General features: G+C 47.0%; 1 protein-coding gene across 2 annotated transcripts in view; it reads right to left on the reverse strand.

The window, feature by feature from the left end:
• The window catches only part of BNIP2 (BCL2 interacting protein 2), a 113,022-nt gene that overhangs the window by 89,127 nt on the left and 5,105 nt on the right, over positions 1-18,790 (reverse strand). For both annotated transcript variants that reach the window (XM_085893069.1, XM_085893068.1), the window contains 2 exons: positions 6,119-6,217; positions 3,520-3,587 (listed from right to left, as the gene is read on the reverse strand). Coding sequence is in view for 1 of the 2 variants with exons in the window: in XM_085893068.1 (XP_085749194.1) it covers positions 3,520-3,587; positions 6,119-6,217 (167 nt within the window). In the remaining variant the exon portion in view is untranslated. Of the gene's footprint in view, positions 1-3,519; positions 3,588-6,118; positions 6,218-18,790 lie in introns of those variants that run through there.

Here is an 18,790-nt window from a genome sequence, read left to right on the forward strand (position 1 = left end):
TGCGTTTAAAAACAAAACAATAATAGCAACGAGACGTGCCACTTTATAGCTTCGGGAAATTATGACCTAGTCCCAAGCCACCCCGCTTTGTTTTGGGGTGGAGAAGAAAGTTGGAGGTTGGGTGGGGGGGAGAGAGTTGGAGGTTGGGTGGGGGGGAGAGAGAGTTGGAGGTTGGGTGGTGGGGGAGAGAGTTGGAGGTTGGGTGGTGGGGGAGAGAGTTGGAGGTTGGGTGGTGGGGGAGAGAGTTGGAGGTTGGGTGGTGGGGGAGAGAGTTGGAGGTTGGGTGGTGGGGGGAGAGAGTTGGAGGTTGGGTGGTGGGGGAGAGAGTTGGAGGTTGGGTGGTGGGGGAGAGAGTTGGAGGTTGGGTGGTGGGGGAGAGAGTTGGAGGTTGGGTGGTGGGGGGAGAGAGTTGGAGGTTGGGTGGTGGGGGAGAGAGTTGGAGGTTGGGTGGTGGGGGGAGAGAGTTGGAGGTTGGGTGGTGGGGGAGAGAGTTGGAGGTTGGGTGGTGGGGGAGAGAGTTGGAGGTTGGGTGGTGGGGGGAGAGAGTTGGAGGTTGGGTGGTGGGGGAGAGAGTTGGAGGTTGGGTGGTGGGGGGAGAGAGTTGGAGGTTGGGTGGTGGGGGGAGAGAGTTGGAGGTTGGGTGGTGGGGGGAGAGAGTTGGAGGTTGGGTGGTGGGGGGAGAGAGTTGGAGGTTGGGTGGTGGGGGGAGAGAGTTGGAGGTTGGGTGGTGGGGGGAGAGAGTTGGAGGTTGGGTGGTGGGGAGAGAGTTGGAGGTTGGGTGGTGGGGGGAGAGAGTTGGAGGTTGGGTGGTGGGGGAGAGAGTTGGAGGTTGGGTGGTGGGGGAGAGAGTTGGAGGTTGGGTGGTGGGGGGAGAGAGTTGGAGGTTGGGTGGTGGGGGAGAGAGTTGGAGGTTGGGTGGTGGGGGAGAGAGTTGGAGGTTGGGTGGTGGGGGGAGAGAGTTGGAGGTTGGGTGGTGGGGGGAGAGAGTTGGAGGTTGGGTGGTGGGGGAGAGAGTTGGAGGTTGGGTGGTGGGGAGAGAGTTGGAGGTTGGGTGGTGGGGGGAGAGAGTTGGAGGTTGGGTGGTGGGGGAGAGAGTTGGAGGTTGGGTGGTGGGGGAGAGAGTTGGAGGTTGGGTGGTGGGGGGAGAGAGTTGGAGGTTGGGTGGTGGGGGGAGAGAGTTGGAGGTTGGGTGGTGGGGGGAGAGAGTTGGAGGTTGGGTGGTGGGGGGAGAGAGTTGGAGGTTGGGTGGTGGGGGAGAGAGTTGGAGGTTGGGTGGTGGGGGAGAGAGTTGGAGGTTGGGTGGTGGGGGAGAGAGTTGGAGGTTGGGTGGTGGGGGGAGAGAGTTGGAGGTTGGGTGGTGGGGGGAGAGAGTTGGAGGTTGGGTGGTGGGGGGAGAGAGTTGGAGGTTGGGTGGTGGGGGAGAGAGTTGGAGGTTGGGTGGTGGGGGGAGAGAGTTGGAGGTTGGGTGGTGGGGGGAGAGAGTTGGAGGTTGGGTGGTGGGGGAGAGAGTTGGAGGTTGGGTGGTGGGGGAGAGAGTTGGAGGTTGGGTGGTGGGGGGAGAGAGTTGGAGGTTGGGTGGTGGGGGAGAGAGTTGGAGGTTGGGTGGTGGGGGAGAGAGTTGGAGGTTGGGTGGTGGGGGAGAGAGTTGGAGGTTGGGTGGTGGGGGGAGAGAGTTGGAGGTTGGGTGGTGGGGGAGAGAGTTGGAGGTTGGGTGGTGGGGGAGAGAGTTGGAGGTTGGGTGGTGGGGAGAGAGTTGGAGGTTGGGTGGTGGGGAGAGAGTTGGAGGTTGGGTGGTGGGGAGAGAGTTGGAGGTTGGGTGGTGGGGAGAGAGTTGGAGGTTGGGTGGGGGGAGAGAGTTGGAGGTTGGGGGGGAAAGAGAGTTGGAGGTTGGGTGGGCGGGAGTTATTGGGTTATTAGGTCAGGGCGAAAGTTCTTTGGTTGGGGGGGAGATCCTGGAGTCAGGGGGTGGGAAGAGAATTCTTGCGGTTTGAGGGGGGAGAGGTGAAACACTGGGGTGGGGGGAGGGGGTTGAGGCGTTGAAGAACAAAGAGGGAGCAGAGATTTGTGAGACGGGGGTTGGGCTATACACTGGCCCCCGCTTTGATCAGACATGTGACCCATGACGTCCTCTTTATAAAACCAATTTCAAAATTGGATTTTAAAATTTCAATTCAAAAAAATATTTTAGAAACCCAGATTTAAATTGTTTTTTTTTTTAATGGCTGCCAATCCATGAGACCGATGACATTTAAATTAACAAACTATATTCCCAAAGACTCTTTGATCATGCGTGTGAAGTTTCACATCGATCTCGTAAACCGTTCAGGAGAAGATAAATTGTCAGGTTAGTCTTCAAAAAAAACATAAAAAATACATGGCTGCCAAATCATGTGACCGATCACGTTGAAGTTTTAAACATGTATTTGCCATGACTACGAGATAATACTTGTGAAATTTCACGTCAATCGATAAATCGGATCAAGAGAAATTACTTTTTAAAAGATTGTCATTCAATCCAATATGCCTGCCAGATCATGTGACCTTTGATGTTTTCGTGAACAATCTGGTCTTCCCAAGGCTTGCGGAACATGTGTGTAAAGTTTCCCCTCGATCTGTCAAGCCGTTCTGGAGAAGAATATTATTAAAGGTTTATTCTTCAGAAACATTATGGCTGCCAGACCATGTAATATACGAGGTTAAATTTAAAACACCCGATGTTCCCCAAGGCTAGTACATCATGTGCATCAAGTTCCCCATCGATGTTGTAAGCCGTTCTGGAGAAGAAGATTTTTAAAGCGTTTTCTTTTCAATCCAATATGACTGCCAAACCACGTGACCGATGACATCATCAATTTAATTCTCTTGAGCATTTTGTCCCGAGGTCACCGTCAAGAACGTTCATACTGGTCGGATAAAACGTTCGACGTATGCAATGGTGACGTCATAACGAAGGCTCCAATGACGTCACTGTCATCAACACTTATTTTCCATGGGGAGTACTTGATGTGTGCTAAGTTTTAATTTTTTCCACATAGCAGTTTAGAAGAAAAAGAGGTCTATCGTCTTTCCTTTTTTCCAACATGGCTGCCCACACTATGTGACATATGACATCATAATTATAATTTTTTTTTTAATTCCACATGAGTAGTCAGTTGCACCAATGGTGAAAATTTCATTTCAATTGGAGAAGCGGTTGCAGAGAAAATGTATTTGAAAGGGAATAAACCTGCAAAATTGTGGCGGAAGAACATAAATAATGAAATAACAAACAGAAGAATAACAATACGTTACCCAGCCTGAAAGGCTCGGTACCCTAATTATTCGCTTCTAATCTTAGTTTTGCATTGTCGGAGCCAACCTGGATAGTTGCATTTTAAATCTTGGGTGATGAGGGTGTTCATAAATGGGTGTGCGAGGGTAGAGGGGGTGGTGAGGGGTGGGGGTGGGGGAGGTCAGGGAGCATAGTCAAAGCTGCCATTTGTTGTGTGAGAAATCTGTGGAACGATGTGGAACTTTTACCAGATTCATTTTGTCTGTCTTCCTCAGTACTTCCAATATATGGCTGCATTCCAGACTCATTCAAAGGCCTGAAAGAAAAACAAACCCATGTCAGATGTCGGTCCTTCAATTTCTCCTTTCACCTCACGAGGGAACCCGATCATGCTGTGCATGGCTGGAGGTTCCCGATGTCGGGGTTTTGTGTCATTCCGTTTGAGATTTCCAGTGAGATTATGGTGCAAAGGATTCGAATACAGGTACTTATGTAATTGTACATGCAAACAACAACAATAACGAATATGGTCCAATTATTCCCACCTTCTTGTGGGGTTGTCAGGGCAACGTCTTTGGCTCAAATCTTTCCACGAAAACAACTGAGCAACCATTATGGCTCTATCTGCAGTTGGAAGTTGAGAAAAATGTTGGTCGCCTTTTGTGTTGAAGAAGGGCATTCACACCAAACATGCGAACCACCTGGTCAACTTGTTTACAGTTCAGACGCTGCTATCCAATCAGCAACCATACTGAGATATCAACCTGGTGTTAAGGATCCTCCAAGAATACCAGATCACTTGCTCCCTGCAGTCCAGGCAGGAATGTTGGAATTTGTTTAGGGTGTCGGAGACAACTCGCCCACCCTTAGCAACGGGCACTGTGGTATCTTTAACTCTTTATCGTCCAGCAACTCGTGCTGACAGATGGCGGGGGTGGGGGGGGAGCTCGTTTAACCTCCATCCAAGGGACGGTACCCACATCTCCTCCTCCTCCTGCCTGTGAAATACCGGAGATGACAGTTTAGAGCTGTGCCGGGATTCAAACCCAGGCTATACGGCTCGAAGAAGAGAGTGTGCACGCCCCTAGGTCATCCACCCAGCCATGTGGAAAGAGTCGAGCAACTGTGGCTGCAAACCATCTACAGGACATGCAAACAGGAGAAGAAATACCCAGACTTTTCATCAAGTTCTCACAAACCATTGCAATCGCAGCATCTATACACAGCAGAGTCCCATTACAAGGACCACTTGTCGCAACGAACAAAACTTTTCAAAAATAACTGTTTTAAATTTTAGTGAAATAACAGCGAAATGTAAATTTGGATTTTTTTTTTTTTTTAAGGATTTAAAGTCAAAAAAAAATCATTGAGCGAAGTAGCATTCGTTTATGGCCAGTTTTCCAAGCGAAGTAATGGCCGAACAATAGCTGCAGATCGAACAATCCAAAACTAAATGTAGAATTTTTTGTTTGTTTGTAAGTTCCTTGTCATTTTACATCACACTCGCATGCAGCAAAAACTATGGGTGGGGTGAGTCGTGATTATAAATGTTTCATACGACTAATCCATAAAACGTATCTGTCCATGATAATGGTACTCCATGTATACTCTGCGCTCCATGTCATATAGATGAGGACGATGCATTCGCACACTCGATGACCTTCACGGATTTCGTTAACGTTGACGTGCCACAAGGAATATGATGTCCTCCTTATTTTGAAGTGCAAGCGGAGGAAGTAATGCTGGGACAAGGCCGAATGAGGATGAAAATTTCATAAGCAAAGGAAAGTATTTGTAAGCCGATTATGAGGAAGCAAGTGCCAAATGTTCCACCGGTCCACAAAACGAAAAAGTTTTGAGGCCTAAAGAGAAGAGGTTGGAGGTTTAAGGATATTAAAACAAACGAAGCACTTCCTGGAACCTCTGCATCGGTTTAAACTCGAGTAAAGTCGATGGCATGCTCACGCAAATCCCCACGCTTTCCAAAAAGTTGAAAGATGGTCAAAAGTTCCACCAGGAATGACCGAACATCAAATTTTGAGTTTAACATTTTTTTCCCCCCATTTTGACCCCTGTCTAAGTCCCCACACCACGGGGCGTGTACCGGAGGTCAAATCCCCCCCAAAAAATCGTTCAGCCAACATACATTTCATGTGTCCCCCAATGTTGATTGCATGTACAAAGTTTCATTTTAAAATGTGCCCGTAATTGCATTTTTTGTGGTGTTGTAGTGTTGGCTATACCCCTGCCCGGGGGGGGGGGGGGTGAGGCTAAAAATGACTGCTCTTGCACCTTCATGCCATGTGGTGATCACAACTACCAGGTTTGGTGAATTTCCGCTCAACTGTTTAGGAGGAGATAAGGTGACAGACGGACAGAGAGACAGACAGAGCCGATTACAATGCGTGGGGACAATTAAAAAATATACCAGTGGAAGAGGGGGGGGTCGAGAGAGGTTACAACGAAGACAGTCATACATGGCAGCGTTAAGGTAATGGGTACACGTTGTGGACGTGGACTCGAGATGCTTGCGGAGAGTTATAAGGGTATCTCGAGGTCTGCATCATGACGTTTCACTGTGCATGGATCCGTCAATCATTTATACCATTGATATTAATCACTTTGAATGTGCATTTCTTGCCAAATGCACAATCTTGCGAGCCACGTCTCATGCATTTTTAAATGAGACTTGGCTTTCAAACCGCAGCTCATCGAGAGTACGAGGTACTGGCCACTGGGACTGGAGTGCTGCGTTCAAAAGAATTGAGGGAAATGGGTCATACTGCAAGATAATCGCGATTCTCGGATTATATTTTACGCTCGCAAACGGACACTTGCTATACTTACTTTGGGAAATCGTCGTCTTGCCATTCCTCCTGAATCTCCATGCTTTCCAACCTCAAGACCGCTCCCGACAGGTCGGGTATGGATCGCCTGGTGGGAGTTCTGCAGGAGGAAGGGATTGGACGAGGGTTTGTGGGCACAAACTAGTATAGCGAGGAGTGAAATAAAGCATGATATTGAAAAGGTGGGAGAGGGGGTATTGGGTGAGAAAGTGCATTTGAAGATAGAAACGAACAAAAGAAATTGCAAAAGCGATTGTCAAGGTGAAGAAAGAATAACAGCCAATTGGCATCAGGAACAAGACCAAGTGCCACCACTTTAAAAATCACAGTAAAATTATGAGAGGTAATGAAGACAGACGGCAAAAAGCGAGTGAGAAAATGGGGACGGGAAGGGAAATAAGTGTGACGTGCTTGTACATCTGCTGTTGCTGCAATTCCACCCACACATACATCAAAAAAAAAAGGTTCGTGATCACAAATGATTTTTTTCAAAACACTCAAATGCTTTCTATTTGTAACCAGACATTTAAAATGCAAATAACGAACCACCGACATCACCACCACCTCTCAATTGAACTTCCTCCTCATTTTTGCTCCTCGCCCCTCCGACAAGGTCGGAATCGGGGGACATTAAAATGAGCTCCGTCTGACCGACCGATCATCCATCCATGACCTATATAATCCGTCCATGTAGTTTTGTACACGCGATATTTCAAAAAAACCGTTCAACATTTTGCTTTCATAGTACAAGAATCTATTCCTCATACCACCCAAAAGGTGGGGTCCTGGAGTATCAGTTCTGTTATTATTTTCAAAAATTGTTGTGCGAGAAAACCTCCGAGTCTGCATAAAACTGCCACAGCAGCTGTGCAGGAGCGGCTGCATTGTCGTCGCAACAGGGAATTGAGCACATGCTTGGATCACAGGACGAGGCATTACGACATGCCATAACGTGATGCAAAGCTGACGCCGCGAGCATGTATAATGCATGCCTTTCCCCCCACTCGCAGAAGATGCACAGTTCCTTCACTGAGACAACAGCTTTGAGGAGAGGCAACATGATCATTGCTCGGGCACAGCTGTCACCTGACTTATGGCAAACCAAACAAATCGAGCAGCGGACGACCACCAAACGAGTTGAGCGTCAGTTTGTTTACCGTATCAACACGATACAGAACCATGTTTTTCTGCACTTTCCAGAGTACGACTTCAGGAAACGGTGATGAATTCGAATTGCAGGTGACGCATGCAATGGCATGGACCTTAATGGTCAGTTACGTCGCCAAATCCATCAGGTTAAAATGAAACGTCGGTTTCTGGGATAGATCCTCTATTCAGTCTTCCAGCAACGTTCAGTCAACATGACCTTGGTGTTTGCAGTCGACTAGCTCATCATGGCCTTGGCGTTTGCAGTGCAGCGATCACACTGTAGCTCAGTCATGCTGCCATGGAGACATGGGCCTGCGCTGCAGCTGGCTGGGAACAACCACCACGCCTGGCGTGCTCAGCTTCAACCCCCTGCCCCCCCCTCCCTCCCTCCTCTCCCCACAATGACAATGGTGGCTACACAGAGAGCACATTCAAAGTTATGTGGCCATGTGATTAATGGCAGATGCCAAATTATCGACTTATGTGATGACGTGAACAATCTTGCTGTTTCAGCCACAGCAAGTTTGCAAAGTTTGCAATGAAAAACTGATGTGGTTGACATCCTGTTCCGTATAGACGAGGATGAACATCTCGGAGGAGATGGTGATCAATGCGGCAGCGAACCATATTTTTGACAACTGCGTGCTGGCCATGCTGAGAGATGGCCACCGAGAGATGGCCGTGCTGGATTTCGCAGGAATACGTTCAAGCAGACAAGGGAAAGCTGAATTCAGCAAGTTTCTGACCATACCAAGTTATGACGCATGCTGTTGTATTGCCAGGCAAGAATGTGTCTTGAAGGCCCAACCCAAGGAGGATCACGAGTATATGATTTGAGCAGCTTGTCGAGGCAAAACCAACCTCCCAGTCTGATGAGTCCCCTTCCTTCACCCACCCCCCCCCCCCGACACTCCCATGCTCACGTTGCGCAGGACAAAGCAGAAACACAAGGTGGAAAAGCTAATGCATGCTTAAATTGCTTAATTAATGGCAGCCAGTGGGACCAAACAATGAGGCTTGAAACCGAACTAAACATTCACGCGAAATTACAGTCAACAGTTGTACATATTACGAGATGGCCTTTCCTCCAAAAGAAAACTAGAACGGCACCCGGCAGAGCGCATACCTCCGCCAGGCTGAACAGTTTACGTTTTGTATCCCGCTGATAAGCCGGATCAGCATCCCGACCTCAACCAAAATCCAATCATCTGGTTCTTGTCACCTACTCAACTCATCCACCAAGTATTGTCACAATCCGTCCACAACTTTTTGAAATATTGTACCACATATCATTTTTGGCCCTCATTTCTCAATTATGAAGAATGACAATTAAAAAAATTTTTTTATAAACTTCTCGTATCCGGGTCTTCACCAAAATCGAATCAATTCGTTCTTGCCATAACACCAAACCTGTCCACCAAGTTTTGTCCGAATCCATCCATAACTTTTTAAGATATCCTGTTCACAGCCAAACAGACACGAGTGAAAACAGAACCTCCATCCACCTTCGGTGACAGAGGTAACAAAATTTATTTTAAAAGTGATTGAAGCCACTCCACCAGAGATCCCTGTCACTCTCACTGGGTTGCCACCACAAAGTGTCAGCCAGTTGGCTGTCCGTGCAAGCTGGCCGATAATCAGTCGAGTCACGTTCTCACGTAATTTACCTTTGTATGTGGTAATTTCAATTCGTACTAGTTATACCGCAGATGGCCCCCAGGCAAAAAATTCTCTGCAGAGTGTCGTACATTTCCTGTCGTAATTCTCTGCAGACTGCAGGAGTAGGAGTAGGACCTGTTACCAACTATCGTATATGAGAGTGCTACTCTCATATACTATAATTCTCACTGTTGCATTTTTGCCTGGGCTACGAGTCGTTTCAATAGCAAGCGATCATGTCGTACGAATTAGCTGAATCTTTCCTTGAGACAGCAGGTCCAACCATCTCACTTCTCCAACCCAGACTTACTTGTGCAATCAATCTTTGCTCCCCGGACACGAGTAATGCATTTGACTTTCCGTTTGAGCTCCTCTCCCCCTATCTCCGATCTCCCTCCAATTGGGTCAGAATCTCTCTGGCAGTTTTTTGGTGAGATATCCAAGCTTTGAAGGGTCTTGGCAATTCGTTCAGACAGGCTAGACCCAATTTGAAATATTATCCACTCAAGAACCGATAAAATGTTTCTCATGAGCTTCAGTCATTGGACAGCTTCTGGGCTGGCTAACTGACAAATCTTGTGTGAGACATCTCGGCAAGATTGGTGCACGTCCTCTGTTAAACTACCGCTTGCTTTGTTCATTCACCTCCACACATATTTCTCCATGGGTTGCCCTTCAATCTATCTGTAAAAATCAATTGCTAATGTTGCACCAAACCACCACTCCCAACCCAATATTGACTCAAGTTTGACCCCTTCAGCTAAAAAAACAGCCTTATCATCGGCAAAAAGATTACAAATTGCTGTGGATCTACAGGCATACCTTTTAACGAGAGCGAAGTCAATGGCACACCATGACAAATCCCTATGCTTCCCACCTAAAGCAAAGTTGAAAGATAGCAAAAAGTTCCACCAGGATTGACCCAATATCACATTTTGAGTTTAAATTTTCCTCCCCACACCCATTGTTTGCCCACCTCCCTGTCTTGGCCTTTGGCCCTGCTGTTGGTGTTTCCCCCCTCTCTCTGCTGTTCCTGTTACATCCTGATCCATTTAGTGTACTCGCTCTTCCATGAACTTCGACCATACATACCAATAACTAAATAAATAAATAAAGTGTCCGTGATTGCATTTTTCAGTAGTCGACATTTTGACCGAGTCACAGGGTGGCGGGGCCAAAATTACACTAAACTGCTCTTGCACCTTCTTGCCATGTGATGATCATAACTAAAGTTGGTGAATTTCTGCGTAACCGTTTTGGAGGAGATAGTGTGATGTACGGATAGACAGCCAGATGGAGCTGATTACAATATCTCCCCCCCCCCACCCCATTTTTTTTCAAAACACGTGAAGATAATAAATTCCCCAAAACAGCAACCCAATTATGGCCTGGCGACTCAATACTCAACATGCTTCTCCAAAACCACAAAACCCAAAAGTACTGTGACTGCAACCATGATATCAAGACCGTCTCCTTAGACATCCCCTGCAGATAAGGCACTGTACAGAACAGCAACTCATTAATCATCCCTCACATCTACTCATCCTTTTTGCATTTAATGAACCATTTGTCTGTATAAAACGTCCAATTACTCCAAAACATCATCAGGTCTGCTCCGCAAGCTTCAATCGTCTGGTGTATCTGGAGCGATGCATTCAATCATTTCGGCCTTCCTTACAAATCGCAAGATGACGGTGGTACTTGAGGGTCAATGTTCTCCTACTTGCTCCATCAATTCTGGTGTTCCACAGGGCTCTGTCCTTGGTCCCACTATGTTCCTTGTTTATATCAATGCTCTTCCTGATAATGTTCCATCTCAGCTAGCCATTTATGCTGATGACTCCTCACTTTATTGTACCTCTGCTCATTCACTCATCACTACTCGTAATGAGGATGAAGTTTCGCTGGACAATTATTTAGAGAATGTGTTGAAGTGGGGGCATGGCTGGTAACCTTCAATGAAAGGAAAACTAAATTGTTGTCCATATCTTTCTCTCCAAACAAGTCTTTCCCTGCTGTGCACATGGGTTCTTAAACCCTAACAAAATCACCTGAGCTTTGGCTTCTTGGTCTGAATATCTCTTCTAACCTCCTTTGGGATAAGTACATTTCCAGTATTGCTAAGAGTGCTTCCAAGCGAGTTAGTTAATTGTCTCTATCGAACGCAGAGGTATTTACCTCCTGATTACTGTCTTGTACCTGCACAAGACAATATATGTCCCCTCATGGAGTACTGTTGGTACATTGAGGCTGGAGCACGAGCCTACCTCTTATCTTTACTTGATAGGCTCCAGAAACGCATAGTTAACCTGGTTGGTGCGGAAATGGGTTCAACTCTTCAACCGCTCTCTCACCACAGGTCAGTTTCCACAATTAGTTTGTTCCACAGATATTTTCATGGCAAATGTTGTGCTGGATTTTCTAACTTGGTTCCTCCTGTACGAGTGTTTGGACGTAAGACTCTGCCATCTATGCAACCCATGCACTGTAGCTGATCCAGAGTGCAGAACGAAAGGCTATGCAGATAGTTTTATCCCTCGTGCTGTCTCACTTTGAAATTCACCACCTGTCTCTCTATCGATTGCAGCATGTGGCTGCTGGTTGCATCATTGGTTGGGACGCAGCGATGCCGCTGCTGCAGTGTCCCCCTTACCAATACACTGGTGTTCATTTTGCCGACCTCGGAAGGATGACAGGCTGAGTCAACCTCCTGGTGTATTATTAATTCAGTGGCCAACGGGGATTGAACTCAGGACCCTAACTCAGGACCCTAGGATCCCAAGCCACCACTCTAACCACTAAGCCAACACCAGGCTATATCACCACCTGTAATGTGCATGCTTCCCATTATCCTAAGATCTACCCAGCTTTAAGAGAAATGTCAATTCTTACTTCTTAGATCTTTGAGGTTATATTGTTGTGGGGCCGGGACGTCGGCCGCAGTCCACCCGCTGGATGGAGCCGCAAGTCGGCTCGACCGATCGCCCGGAATTCAGATCGTCGCCCCAGATAAGTCCGGAGTCGACGGGTCCTTTGTTATGGACCGTGAATGGTCAATATTTCCACCACGTGGTACAGGGTTATTTGCCAAATCTTCAAAATACCTAGAGACCACATGGCGATCTACCGAGTCTTCACACCCTTGACAGAACTCGTACGGAAACGAGCCGCTTAGCGCGCTCGTTCCGTGTGCGATTCCGAGCGGTGTAATCGCCGAGAACCGTCGGTTCCGATTGTCCCGTTACAACGGCTACGGCAGTGGCCCTGCCAATTTTCCCCAGCATGCAACATGCTCAGCCAATGAAAGAAGGGACGCGAACAAGCTGAAAACATTGAACAAATGGGGTTTATTTATACAATAATGGGGAACGAGCATGGGTGTCCGCAGAAAAAAAATGCAGGGGGGGGGCAATGTTATCCTGAGATCACCATGTGAAGTGTGAAGACATCTTTTTGCTAAGATTAATGTAAATAACAGAACAAAATGTTAACAATTCTTCAGGTAGAAGACACACGATTGATCGAATGTCATGATACTTGGCGTGGAAGATAGTGTTTTTTCGTTCATTCCTTCTGTGTTGTGGCTATTTATTTTATTTCAGAAACAAAACTCATGCTAATTTTCTACGTTGGATTTTATACAAAATAATCAAACTAAATGCTCTTGATTTGATTGTTATAGAGTCTGGGGAAGACCAGTGTATTAAATTTGTATTGTTATGTTAACCTCATTTTTCTTATTTTTCAGGAATGTGAAATGGATATCAGGAGATTCTTTAAAAAACGTAAGTCTGATGACTCTGACAACAATCAAGACACTCCGGGTACATCGGAGACGCATGTTGAACCAGCAGAGCAGCGCAGAGGGGGACATCACGAGCAGTTACTCGCAGCAACCAATCAGATGCCACCCCAAACACCACTTGTGAAAGTGGCCAATGACTTGCCTCATCATCTGGACATTGGATCATACGTCAAAACCACAGAACATTTGACCAATAATCGAAGATATGACCTCCTGATGAACACATACGTCCCACCAACTGATTACAGCTATCAGAACGATTCACAGGGCTCCCGCTGTTTCCGCCACACGTAGATAAACCAATATTCTCCATGGCTGGCCTACTCAAGTCACTTGAAAGGTGCTCTGTGCAAATACTGTGTGCTGTTCCCTCAACCAGTGCACCGAGGTCTAATGGGTGCGTTCATCGTGACTCCTTTTGTTGAATACAAAGACTTCAATGAGTGCACGAGGAAGCACATGCTTTCCTCCTGGCACAAAGGCGCACTGCAAGATGCCAACAATTTCCTCACCATCGTGCAAAGGCCAGAGTTGACCATCGTGAGCCAGATGGACCGAGCAGTCAACAAAGCAGTCACTCAAAACCGAGAGAAACTGTTCCCCATACTATCCAGCATTCTGTTCTGCTGCAGCCATGACATTGCATTGAGGGGGGAAGGAGAGTACATCGGGGAACCTCTGTGACCGACTGCGATTCAGGATAGAAGCAGGGGACACGGTCCTGAAGGATCACATGGAGGGCGCAAGCAAAAATGCGAGATACACATCAGTTTGTGTACAGAACGAGCTGATAGTCCTCTCCGAAGAAGTAGTAAGAGACAATATTGTGAAAGCTGCAAATGAATCAAATGGATTCTCTATCATTGCAGATGAAACTGCTGACATATCAGGCACCGAGCAACTGTCCATTGGAGTACGATTTGTTGCGCTGCAGGAACAACGGAATGACTCAGCCACCATACGTGAGGAATTCCTTGGATTCATTCCACTGGAGAGGGTGGACGCTGCAACAATTGCAGATACTATCATCGACCAAGCAAAAAATATTTGGTCTGAACCTCGACAAGCTCCACGGCCAAGGCTACGATGGATGCTCAACCATGGCAGGAAATGACAATGGTGTACAGGCCCGTATCAGGAACACCTATCCCAAAGCAGTTTTCGTGCACTGCTCTTCACATCGACTGAATTTGGTGGTTCATGATCTGAATTTTGTCGCAGATGTGAGGAATACGACTGGAACTGTGAAATCTATCATTAAATTCTTCTGTGACAGTCCCAAGCGCAGGAGACTGGTTCCAAATATACCTTTGTTGTGTGAAACCAGATGGAGCGCAAAGTACAAAAGCATCCGCATCTTTTCAGAGAACTTTTGTGATATCTATGCACAACTGGAGCAACTGGAGGCAAACCAGCATGAGTCACAGAGTACGCGTCAGACGGCGTATCAGCTGAGGTGTGCTGCAGGAACCACAGTGTTCCTCATCTGTCTGAAGATCATTGCGAAGTACTCAGCGATGTTGGAGCTAGTGACCCAACAGCTGCAGGCAGTCGACATGGACATGATGGGAGTCCGAGATCACATCGACCTGTTGATGAAGGCTTTCCGAGCTCACCGGGATGGTGCAGACCGTGTGTTCTCAGAAGATGTCATCCCTGAACTGAAAACCTTGGCAGAAGAACTTGGCATAGACTTGACTATGCCTCAGCGATGCGCACGCCAGGTCCACCGGCCGAATGTAGGAGGCTCCATTGAGGAGTACTATCGCCGCAACATCTATGTCCCGTACATGGATTCCTTGATCCAGTCTATGGAAAGTCGCTTTGGTGAAAGTAACACACCATATTTTCACATTTTCGCACTACATCCGAGAGAAATGCAGCAAACAGAAAGAGATGAATTCAAGCACATCGTTTCATCTGTCAAGGAAATGTATGGCATTGACAACCTTGTAGAAGAAGCTGTAGCGTGGTATGACGTGCAGAAGCATAAGCCACTGGATGACAACTCTCTGGGTATGATCGAGCTGGTGAAGCAGACCACTCTGTTCCCTGCTGTGCGCAAGGCTATCCTCATCGCACTGACTCTGCCTGCAACATCATGTACAGTGGAAAGGTCCTTCAGCACACTGCGCAGGGTGAAGACCTGGTTAAGATCAACGATGAGTGATAAACGTCAATCCGGCCTCTGCATGCTAAGTGTCCACTGCAACAAAGTGAACAGCCAGAAGACCAAGCTAATGAACAGGGTCATTGACAATTTCGGAAGAGATCCCCGACGGCTCCAATTCCTGTTCCAAGAGTAGTAACCTGCTCTAACTGAATGAACTGTTGAGAAATGTTGATGTTATTTTATTCATTTTGTATTTTCCATGTAATTTTTTCAAATTTTTTATTTTCCCGGGGGGGGGGCAAATTCCCCCCCCCCCCTTGCCCCTCCCTGCCGATGCCCATGGGAACGAGGGAACACAGAAGAGCAGATGTAAACCGAATAAAGCAAGGCAATGCAAATGTATACAGCACAAAGCACTTATACAATTTTACTACTTAAAGACGGAGCCCACACACAGACACACACACACCCACAGACAGAAGTGGACCCCAATGGTCTTTATTTTTATCTCCAGCCCGGAGGACAGACGGGCTGCAGATCAGTGGGAGCTGGCTACCTGGCCGCGAATGCGCAGCTGGGCGTCCCCTTCTTCCCGGAGCTCCGGTCACCATAGGATGGACCAGCGCAGCTGAACCCAACTGAGGTGAATCGAGGTCGTCGCCCAGGCTCTCGATCATTCGGAGGAGGAGGAGGTGGATGAGGACGAGGACCAGGGCTGACGGAGACGAGGGCGGTGAAGAAATCTCTCTGCATTTTGGTTCAGCCGTCCACGCTTTTATCTCGTTCCCCCGCAGGAAGGGGGGGCTCTGCCCTCCCCGCTTCTCCACCAGGACGGCCTTCTGCGCAGACTCCCTCATCGCCCTGTCACTGGCTAGTTTTGGCACGCAAAAATCCTCGCCGTCCCTCTCACTGGCCAAAACGGGCGGCAAACCCCTCGATTGGCCAGGTGGCGTAGTGACATCACTTGGACTGCCCTTCACAGTCGGGAAAGTCCGATTGGCCGAGCGACAGTCACCGCACCCGTTGTACGCAGATTGGTCGAGGGCCGCCGTGTGGCTCCTCCTCGAACTCCGCCTTCTTCTAAAGGACCGCCCCTCACACGGGAAGTCGCACAACATGTTTCTGCAGGGGCTCCGCCCACCCCTGACGTCGGCCAGAGCGTGGTGAAGGAAGCAAAGTGACGGTGAGGGTGATGCAGTGTCGTCTGCGTTGATGTCGGTGGTGTAAAAATAAACAAAAAGAAAACCTGACTATTAAAATAACTCCACAGCGCAGGAACATTTAATTACCCATTAGACGAGGGTCGGGACCCTAACTGGCAACATGTACTTACCGATATAACTGATACAAAGGATCTGTATGTTGTGCGCTCATGGCTTCCAGATTTGCAACAATATTGCATTTCACCCCACTTCGGCTTCTCCCTGAGTCTTGGATGTTTTCTTGTTATTTTGCTCTATCCTTATCTTTATACAACCTTCCCTGAGACCCTTACCTCGAGTGGCTTTATGCCTTGTTTGGGGTGATTTCCATAAAAAGTCATTTAGTTATTCCTCGAACATCAATATCTGGAAACGGATGAAAAGTCCATTTCTCAATCGATCAGGCCTCAACTCCTGAAAACTTGGAAATGAATATTGCAACCAAACATAATTTTCATTCATCCCTGGGATAACTAGATCAATCGATCAAACATGAGACGAAGCACATCAGAGTTTGTAGGATTCAATAACTACATCAATTACTAAAAATCACTGATGATAAGGTTGTTGTTTTAAGCTACCTGGAAAAGCACCTGCAATTTCCAACTTGTACATGATCTATTTCACCTTTTCATAAGACAATTGTTGGGCAGAAAAGAAAAGCAAAACATTTGGAATGAGGACTCAGGAGAGAAACATGTACTGCAGCCACAAATGCGGAAAAAAAATGTTCATTCATTTATTCATGTTTTACAGGATCTAAGGCTCGTATACCAGCCTCAGAGGCGTAATGGTTAGGGCGTCTACTCTGAAAAGGGAGGTCGGTGGTTCGAACATATCAAAAGACCGAAAGACTAAAATACATCAAAAGATTGAACCTGTCAAAAGATCCAACCGAGTTGCAGCAAAGACTACAAAATGGAATGTGCTGCTTCCTTGCTGGAGGCTCAACATTTAAAAAGGAGAGAGGAAGCAGCACGCAGCATTTTTAAAAAGTCTTTGGTATGACTCAGCCTCGTTTTTAAACTGCCGACCCCCCAGACTTGGAGCACACACTCTAACCATTATTGCCAATATTGAGAGGTTTTATAGCATAATAAAGTATATGAGCATCTTTGACACAAATGGCTCATCTTGTCTGGCTCATCTGTCCCTCAAGGAAGCAGCTTACACTCCCTCAGATTTAGCTACAAGGATCCGGATCCGGATCTTCACCAAAATCCAATAATTTCGTCCTTGTCACACACCCAACCTCTCCTCCAAATTTCATCCGAATCCATCCGCAAGTTGAGAGATATCGTGGTCACAGACAGACACATAAACAAACTGACAGACAGACAGACAGACAGACAGACAGACAGACAGACAGACAGGGGTAAAAACATAACCTCCGTCCACTTTCGGTGGCGGGGGTTAAAGAACGTCAAAAATGCGATACTCGATGCTGCAAAATCCCAAGAATGGATTTCTGGACCCACAAGTCCTGTTTCACAGTTTTAAACAGATGGAAGGGTCATGTGTGAAGAGAAAACCTCTTGGACCACAGAACCTTGGATGCATCATGCCAGCTGTTTGGTCTACTTCATTAAAGTAATGGGTTGATAAATACTCAGCTGGCATGGTTGAAGAACCATCATCACATTTTAATGACAGAGGGACGCTGGGTATTATCTATGCATCTTGGCTGACAAAGTTTACACTTTGATGCTGCTAATGTATCCATAGAACGAGATGTTTCAGAATCACAATGCCACCATGCATTGGACGCTTACAGTGTAGTATCGGTTTGTGAAACACGACACGGCCTTCATACATCTGTCCCAGCCATCCACGCAATTGAAGATCCTTTTGAAGGTGTTACGCGAATGCATCAGGACATATACTGGTACCATCTTTTGTTACACACTGATGTGAAGCTCTCCGCGAGCAATGGCACAGAATATCACTGAAGGACATCTTTTCCATCTTGCATAAGAGATGTTGCATCATGCATGGTGCCACCATTGAGACCAGGGACGATGAACACACCATCGAGTGCATTTTGTTTTCAAATAATGTATTTGCCACAAACATGACGTTTTGGTTGTTGAAGGGGCAGACCGAAACCGAGATGGCTCAACGCAGTGAAAAGTGGCATGGAGAAGAAAGGATCAAGATCAGTGGATGTAGGAAAACAGAGCGTCTTGGAGAAGGAAGATCAGAGCGGCTGACCCCACATTAGCGTGGGATTTAACAGCCGAAAAGATAGTTGATGTTGCATGTCACTCTTTTTAGAATTTGGTATACCTGTTCTCAATGACTCTGTGGAGGCAACAGTGCGAACGTTGAAGTACAGGGCATCTGACATGAGATTGAACCATTTGTTTATCACACAACTCAAACGAAAGCAGGCAGGAATGAAGACACTGGACCTAGTGTTTTTGTGAATGCTAATCAAGTGATTTTAATGCCTTCAAGTCCATTCAATGTCAATTTACTTGGATAACTGCTCTTATGCATTTGGAAAGCGCAAATCAAAGTGCTTGTTGATGCTGCAAATCCATGTTCCTCATCACTGAACAAGACAGGATCAAGACAAGTGTCAAGTGAGTAGCATGATACTCCTTTGTAATCTCTTGGAGCATTTTCGTGAAGCTTCGGAGGAGGCAGCTTTGCTTCTTTCAAAAGGGTGAACCACAGCATGAGGTGCGAAGATGCCTGCTGTGCCAACATTATGGAGATATTCCTTTGATAAGCTCCAGAGAC

Source organism: Eptatretus burgeri, chromosome 8 (assembly GCF_056783735.1).
Source record: "Eptatretus burgeri isolate ZD-2024b chromosome 8, Ebu_testis_v1, whole genome shotgun sequence".
NCBI classification, from domain to species: Eukaryota; Metazoa; Chordata; class Myxini; order Myxiniformes; family Myxinidae; genus Eptatretus; species Eptatretus burgeri.